Source organism: Heloderma suspectum, chromosome 2 (assembly GCF_057233095.1).
Source record: "Heloderma suspectum isolate Gila_16-S chromosome 2, 16-S_ref, whole genome shotgun sequence".
Lineage (NCBI taxonomy): Eukaryota > Metazoa > Chordata > Lepidosauria > Squamata > Helodermatidae > Heloderma > Heloderma suspectum.
Window position 1 is genome coordinate 197,147,333 of NC_139459.1, and position 8,741 is coordinate 197,156,073.

The following is an 8,741-nucleotide window of genomic DNA, read 5'->3' on the forward strand; positions in this document are numbered from 1 at the left end:
AAACTATAATGAGGAGGGTTTTTGAATCTATTCAGTGAAGTTTCTCCCAACTAGGTACCACAGATGAATCATCCAGAGATCACATTATTTACAACACTGCTATATAATCACTCAAGTACATATTCATAAGTTATATAACTAGATTAGTTAAGTGATTCATACTTTCAGCTGTTGATTTTAATGCATTTTAGTTTGGAAATGTGGATAAGGTTCTGGGATCTCTGACACACTAATGATTTCACAATAATTGTGATGTAATCATATTGCAAAACAAATTATGAATGAATGTTGAAACATCTAAAGGAAGTAACCCCTTAAGACGAGCCTATCAAATTATCCCGGCCTTCCTTCCTAGATCATCTTAACAGAATTCCCACAGAAAGTATTTTCCATTGATTCAAGTGCTTTTGGGCACTCAGACCAGCCTTAGACCATGCTGGCTAGGGGATTCTGGGAGTTGCAGTCCAACACATCTGGAGGGAGGCAGGTTAGAGAAGGCTTGCTTAGACGTTGGGTACAATTTCTTCAGAGCAAAAAACAAAACAAACAAAACAAACCCTGATTAAGCACTGGACAAAATTTACATAATCATGTGACAAGATATATATTTTTAAAAAAATCTCTCCTCCCTGTTTTACACAATAAATATTATCAAATAAATCTAAGTAATACTTTTGAGCACACTGAAGTGATTGTTGTTGTTTTAAAAAAATGTAATTATTTGGATTTTTTCTAATTATTATTATTTGGAAAATCCATTTTCCTAGGCAACCATAAGCACACTTACAAGGAACTGAGGCTGCAATACATTTTTGTTGTTGTTCAGTCGTTCAGTCGTGTCCGACTCTTCGTGACCCTATGGACCATTAAACTCAGTGGGGCTTCTCAGTACATTAGACACGTACAGGATTATACCATAAAGCTACAATTCTGTGCACACTTACTTGGCAGTAAGCCCTACTGGGGCTTATTTCCAAGAAAATATGCATAAGATTGGATCATAAACGCATTACCAAAAAGATGAATCCGTTTGTTTTTATCACAATGTAATCACTACAGAATGCCCATTTGGACGCTTTGATTAAAACCCTCTTTGTTGTTGTTTTTGATTTTGGGAATGGCGGCCCGATCGGTTAATTGCATCCCTCAAAGCGCGCCTGTTCTCCAAAAGGAATGCATCCAGCCCACGGTTACCTGGCAAAGGTTTCGGCGGATCTGCTTATGTCAAGTTAAGACAGACTTCAACGCACACGCGGAAATGCTAAAATCCGTGGGGCCTTCCCTCTGTTTCTAACGGCTTCGACTTTCATTGGGATTCAAGCACGCCCCGTCTGACCTTCGGTGCCGCGACTGTTATCAAACTGTCGCGACCGGCTGCGTTAAACCAGAAGAACCGAGCAGGGAGCTGCTCGGAAAGGAGAGAAATCGGCGCAGCGCTGCATAACGGAGAAAGCGGGCGTGCTCTCATCCTGCCTCTGGAGCCGGCTACCGACAAGGGGGCACTCTTGCGTGTATTTCTTCGGCGGGCCTGGACCCGCCGGGGCAGAGCAGGTGCCGAGGGCTGCTGGAAAGCTGCGGGGACGACTGAAAGGGGAGCGCCGGCCTTAGCTACCTCGGGGAAGCCCTTATGACGCAGGGCCTGGTGCGGGTGGCCGGGCGGCAGGGCGGGCGCGCCAGGGCTCCAGCCGGGCCATGCGCACGGGTGCCTTTTACCACCAGGCGCTGGATGACTGCGGCTGTCTGCCTTGGGAGGCAGCGTGCCTGCCCGCCCCCTTCTCTCGCTTCCCGCTGCTGCCGAGGATCGGCGGCGCTTCCCCGCCGGGGCGCAAGGCGCGGGCAGTCATGGCCGAGCAGTTCGGGGCCATCCAGGTGGGCACCTATTTGGAGATCAAGCGGAGCGACGGGCGGATCCACCCGGCCCTGGTCACGGCGCTGCACGAGGACACCAGCAGCGTGACCGTGGAGTGGATCGAGAGAGGCGCGAACAAGGGCAAGAAGGTGGAGCTCGGCATCGCCTTCTCGCTCAACCCTCACCTGGCGCCGACGGGGCTCGGCCCGGAGGCGCGCTCGGCCCCCGCGCCGTCGGATCAAGGCGACCACTCCAGCCCGCCCGCCAACTATGTGGTGACGCCCATCGCGAAGGAGAAGCCGGGCGGGGACAGCGCGGACCGCGAGTGCAAGCGGGCCCCGTCGGCGGGCGCGGCGGGCAAGCTCAGCCCCGGCCTGGCGCGCAAGTCGCCCTGCGTGCTGGAGGTGGAGCGGCTGCGCGAGCGGCGCGAGAAGCGCCACCTCGAGCTGCTGGAGAGGCGGGCCCGGCGCGAGGCCCGAGACGCGCACCCGCACGCCGACGTGCTCGCCATGATCGCCGAGTGCCGCGCCGCGCTGGAGCAGGGCGGCTCGGCGCTCCTGGCCCAGACCTGCCCGCTGGAGCCCAGCCGCGGCGGCGCCCGCAAGATCTGCGTGTGCGTCCGCAAGAGGCCGCTCAACCAGCGCGAGGCGGAGCTCAAGGACTTCGACGTGGTCACCATCCCTCGCTCGGACGTGGTGATGGTGCACGAAGCCAGGCAGAAGCTGGACCTCACCCGCTACCTGGAGAACCAGACGTTCCGCTTCGACCACGCCTTCGACGACCACGCCACCAACGAAAGCGTGTACAAGCACACGGCCCAGCCTCTGGTGGAGACCGTCTTCAGGGGCGGCATGGCCACGTGTTTTGCCTACGGGCAGACGGGCAGTGGCAAGACCCACACGATGGGGGGTGACTTTTCTGGCAAGAAGCAGGACTCCTCCAAGGGCATCTATGCCATGGCTGCCCGGGACATTTTCTGCCTGCTGCAGGATCCCACCTACAAAATGCTGGAGCTCCAGGTCTTTGGGGCGTTCTTTGAGATCTACTGGGGAAAGGTCTACGACCTGCTGAACTGGAAGAACCGGCTGCGGGTGCTGGAGGATAGCAACCAGCAGGTTCAGGTGGTCGGGCTGCTGGAGCAGGAGGTGATCTGTGTGGACGATGTCCTGAAGCTCATTGAGATCGGCAATCGGTGCCGGACGTCGGGCCAGACCTCGGCCAACTCCCACTCCTCGCGGAGCCACGCAGTCTTCCAGATCATCCTCAAGAGGAGAGGCAGGCTGCACGGCAAGTTTTCCTTGATCGACTTGGCTGGCAACGAGCGGGGAGCAGACACCTGCAGCGCAGACAGGCAAACCAGGCTGGAGGGAGCGGAGATCAACAAGAGCCTCCTGGCCCTCAAAGAATGCATCAGGGCCCTGGGGCGCCAGAAGGGCCATACGCCCTTCCGAGCCAGTAAGCTGACCCAGGTGCTAAGGGACTCCTTTATAGGAGAAAACTCCTGCACCTGCATGATTGCCACCATCTCACCAGGGATGAGGTCATGCGAGCACACCCTCAACACGCTGAGGTACGCCAATCGGGTGAAAGAATTGGCAGTGGACCCCACTGCCTTCAAGCAGTTCCAGCCGGCCATGCCCCGGCCCATCTTCCAGTTGGATGACTTCACCAGGCCATGGACCATCCAAAGTTTGCCCGAGACTGACGAGTTCAAAGTGTTCTGCGTGCAGAAAGAGGATCAAGTCTCCCCGCTGGGTCTCACGTTTGTGGCCACAGGGAAAGCTCAGAAGAAGAGGAAAGAGATGGACGAGAAAGCTCTGGTGGAGGAGCACGAAGAGTCTATTAGGTGGCTGAAGGTGTTCCTGAAAATGGCAGAAGACGTCGACTACGACATGGAGCTCTATGCCTCACAGTTCGAAGCTGTCCTGGCACAAAAGATTGCCGTTCTGTCAGAGATCCAGGATAAAGTGAAATCTCTCCGGGCAAGCCTCTGTAAGGAACAACTGGGCGGTAATCCCGTAACGGTGAAAAGATCCCGTGTTCTGTGAATTGCGACAAAGGGAGGGTCCTGTTCCACTTACATTGTCAGGATATATACCAGTTTTACTTGCACTGTGCGTCTACCCGTCTGGCAATGTAATGGCGTAAGAAAAAATACTTAAAATCATACAGTTGTGTGGGTGACCTGTTTTTTTTGGGGGGGGGATTTCCCCCCTCTCCCATTCTGTGCCATCTGAACCTAGCGTGGAAAGTCTCCTGAGATATTCTCCCGATGTTTCCTTTAGCATCCTGACGTAACGTTCTGTCATGTTGAGAACACAATCCTTGGGCATTTGGCATTTTGAGAGAACCTGCTTGTGAAAAGGAAGAAGGAGCGGGAGAATTAGAATATGAAGCACTAGTTCGGTGAATAGTATCTTGGAGGAATGGGGGTTGTTTTGTGGATAACATAAGCATGAGTTTGACAGCATCCACTGGCTTGCTTTCCACCCACCCCAACCCCATATAGCTTTCTCATCTGTGTTCACAAGCATAATTAAAAAAACAACACCAATTAGGGATGTTGGAGAATTCTGCCATGGATCTCAGTGAGGGTGAATGCCAGTGCATTCAGCCCCCCGAAATCCATGGCAGAACAAAGCCCCCACCCCACCACCCCGTGAAAGGTGCGCGAAACGGAGCACCTACCTGGTGCCATTCGCGCTGCTTTGCAAATGGCAGCCGCGTCTGCAGCCACCATTCACTTCATTATTGCCGTGATAGGCCACGTAAATACTTACGTGGCCTATCACGGCTAACGCATGGACTCCATTTGCATCCCTGTGGAGGCCGTGATAGGCTACATATTTACGTAGCCTATCGCAGCAAAAAAGGGAACGCAAATGGCGGCCGCCGTAGCCGCTGCCATTTGCGTTCCTGTTTTTTTGCCATGATAGGCTATGTAAATATTTACGTAGCTTGTCACGGCAAAAGACGGGCGCTATGGCGGCTGCCATTTGCGTCCCTGCGCAGCCCAGCGGCTGGATGTCCAGCTGCGGGCAGCCCCAGCTGGCAGCTCCGTGGAGTCACTGTGGAGTGGAGCCAGCGGGGGAGAATTTCGGGGGGAGGGACGGAGCGCCTCCCCCCCACCGCTAGGGATGTATGAAAGTCACTTACCTGGTCTCGCAGCTTGCTTCGCGGTGGGGGGGAGGCGCTTTGCTTCTCCCCCCGAAGTTCAGGCCAGGGGGGAGGCTTCCCACCTCGCCCGGCTGAAATTCAGGCCAGGGAGAAGCGCCCCGTCTCCCCGGCCGCGAACTTCAAAAGAAGAAGAAAAAAAAAGCCCCGTGATAGGCTACGTAACGATTTATGTAGCCTATCACGGCTAGATCTGCAAAGTCAGCCATGATAGGCTACGTTAATCGTCACGTAGCCTATGAATGGTGACTTAAAAAAAAGCGTGTACGCAAATAGCGGCCCCCATAGGGAGCCGCCATTCGCGTTCCTTATTTGGTCCCTGTAGTCTACGTAAAGATTTACGTAGACTACGGCGAAAATAAAGGCAACGCTGATGAAGACCTGCCGAACCGCCACCGGGGCCCGCCGCCGGGAGCGACATTCGTAAAAGGTAAGTCCCATGGTGGGGGGGTGGCGGAGAATTTCTCCCCGAACCTTCGGAGGACCGAATGCGTTGGCACTCGGCCCCCCAAAGTTTCGGGGAGAAATTCTCCCCCATCCCTACCCACCGCGGATGTCCCTGGATGAAACCAGGTAGTGTTTCGTACATCCCTAACACCAACAACAATGGAAGAAAATAGACTCATTTAGAAGTTAGGTGAAGGAACAAGACTGCCTGACATGGAAAGCTTGAATTATTCAAGGGGGTGATGTACTTTTGTTACATTTCTATTCTGCTTTTCTTCCAAGGAGCACTAGGCAGTGTACATGATCTTCGCCTCCATTTTATCCTCACAACAACCTTGTGAGGTTGGTTAGGCTGAGAGTCAGTGGCTTGCCTAAAGTCACCCAGTGAGCTTCATGGTGGAGTGGGGTCTTGAATCCGGATCTCCCCAGTTCCAGTCCAACGCTCTAAGCACTACCCCACAATGGCTCTTTAATCTCTCATATCTGTTTAAGATATGTAAAGGGTGGGGAAAAAGGCTTTCTTCTCCAAAGGCATTCATAGCAGTGAACCATCTGAGAACTGTGCATGTTCACAAGACCTTAAACCAGGCTTCCATAACTTATGATCCATCAAGCCTGCCATCAAGAGCCGTAGCTCAGTAGTAACACTGGTAGGGCACTTGCTTTGCATGCAAAAGATCCCAGGTTCCATCCCTGTATGTCCAGGTAGGACTGGGAAAGTCCCCTCCCCTGTCTGGAGTGAAACCCTGGAGTGCTATTGCCAGTAGGGATGTACAAAAGTCGCTTACCTTTTCGAAGGGTGACATTCACGGGGGTGGGGGCGCTCCATCCCTCCCCCCGAAATTCTCCCCGGCCGGCTCCTCTCTGCAGCGACTCCATGGAGCCGCCGGCCAGGGCCACCCACAGCCGGACATCTGGCCACTGGGCAGCCTGCACAGGGATGCAAATGGCGGCCACCATAGCCGCCGCCATTTGCGTCCCTGTATTTTGCCATGATAGGCTACGTAAATATTTAGGTAGCCTATCACGGCAAAAAAAAGGGGGGGAATGCGAGGGGTAGCGGCTCCGGCGGCCACCATTTGCGTTCCCTTTTTTTTTTTGCCGTGATAGGCTACATAAATATTTACGTCGCCTATTACGGCAAAAGACGGGCACAAATGGCATAGTGGCTGCCATTTGCGCCCCTGTCTTTTGCCGTGATAGGCTACATAAATATTTAGTAAAGTAACGTAATAAAGTAACTATAACGGCTAGAGCCTCGTGTGGTGCAGAGTGGTAGGCGGCAGTATTGCAACCGAAACTCTCCCCACGACTCGAGTTCAATCCCAGCGCAAGCTGGGTCTTGGGTAGCCAGCTCAGGTCAACTCAGCCTTCCATCCTTCCGAGGTCAGTAAAATGAGTACCCAGCTTGCTGGGGAAAAGGTAATCACAACTGGGGAAGGCAATGGCAAATCACCCCGCTATAGTCTGCCATGTAAACGCCAGCATAAGTGGCGTCCCTCTAGGGGTCAGCAATGGCCGGTGCTTGCACAGGAGGAACCTTTCCATTCCCCTTCATGGATCACTGCCTTGTTGTGGCGAAGGGGCTTGTGTAACTCTGAAGCCATAAGCTATGCCATGCAGGGCCACCCAAGATGGACAGGTCATGGCGGAGAGTTCTGACAAAATGTGGTCCACTGGAGAAGGAAATGGCAACCCACTCCAGCATTCTTGCCAAGAAAACCCCATGGAACGTATCACAAGGCTAAAAGATATGACGCTGGAAGATGAGCCCCTCAGGTCGGAAGGTGTCCAATATACTACTGGGGAAGAGCAGAGGGAATTTCCAAGTAGCGCCAGAAAGAGTGAAGTGGCTGGGCCAAAGCCGAAAGGACACTCAGCTGTGGATGTGTCTGGTGGTGAAAAGAAAATCCGATGCTGTAAAGAACAATATTGTTTAGGAACCTGGAATGTCAGATCAATGAATCAAGGTAAGCTGGAGGTGGTCAAACATGAGATGGCAAGATTGAACATCGACATCTTGGGAATCAGCAAACTAAAATGGACAAGCATGGGCGAATTTAATTCAGGTGACCATCACATCTACTACTGTGGGCAAGAATACCTTAGAAGAAATGGAGTAGCACTCATAGTCAACAAAAGGGTGGGAAAAGCACTATGGGGGTACAATCTCAAAAACGATAGAATGATCTCAGTACAAATCCAAGGCAAACCATTCAACATCACCGTAATTCAAGCCTATGCCCCAACCACTGATGCCGAAGAAGCTGAGGTTGATCAGTTCTATGAAGACCTACAACACCTTCTAGAACTAACACCAAAAAAAAGATGTCCTTTTCATCATAGGGGATTGGAATGCTAAAGTAAGAAGTCAAGAAATCACCGGGATAACAGGCAAGCATGGCCTTGGTGTACAAAATGAAGCAGGACAAAGGCTAATAGAGTTTTGCCAAGAGAACACGCTGATCATAGCAAACACTCTTTTCCAACAGCACAAGAGGCAACTCGACACATGGACATCACCAGATGGTCAATATCGAAATCAGATTGATTATGTCCTTTGCAGCCAAAGATGGAGAAGCTCCATACAGTCAGTAAAAACAAGACCTGGAGCTGACTGTGGCTCAGATCATGAGCTGCTTCTTGCAAAATTTCAGCTTAAATTGAAGAATGTAGGGAAAACCACTAAACGATTCAGGTATGACCTAAATCATATCCCTTATGAATATACAGTGGAGGTGAGGAATAGATTTAAGGGATCAGACCTGATAGACAGAGTGCCTGAGGAACTATGGACGGAGGTCCGTAACATTGTTCAGGAGTCAGCAACGAAATCCATCCCAAAGAAAAAGAAATGCAAGAAAGCAAAGTGGCTGCCTGATGAGGCTTTACAAGTAGCTGAGGAAAGAAGGGAAGCGAAAAGCAAGGAAGAAAGGGGAAGATATATCCAACTGAATGCAGAGTTCCAGAGAATAGCAAGAAGAGACAAGAAGGCCTTAAATGAACAATGCAAAGAAATCGAAGAAAACAAAAGAATGGGAAGGACTAGAGATGTCTTCAAGAAAATTGGAGATCTCAAGGGAACGTTTTGTGCAAAGACAGGCATGATAAAGGACAAAGAAGGCAGGGACCTAACAGAAGCAGATGAGATTAAGAAGAGGTGGAAAGAATACACAGAAGAACTATACAGGAAAGAGCTTAATGTCCCTGATAGCCATGATAGTGCACTCACTGAACTTGAGCCGGACATCCTAGAGAGGGAAGTCAAGTG

At 51.8% G+C, this 8,741-nt stretch overlaps 1 protein-coding gene across 1 annotated transcript; it reads left to right on the forward strand.

Annotated features, from left to right (window-relative positions):
- The first annotated feature begins 1,025 nt into the window (after positions 1 to 1,025).
- KIF2B (kinesin family member 2B) lies at positions 1,026 to 4,011 on the forward strand. Its single transcript, XM_084832324.1, has one exon. It carries the CDS (start codon positions 1,693 to 1,695, stop codon positions 3,895 to 3,897), a length of 2,205 nt encoding a protein of 734 aa, XP_084688450.1. The 5' UTR covers positions 1,026 to 1,692; the 3' UTR covers positions 3,898 to 4,011.
- The last annotated feature ends 4,730 nt before the right edge of the window (positions 4,012 to 8,741 follow it).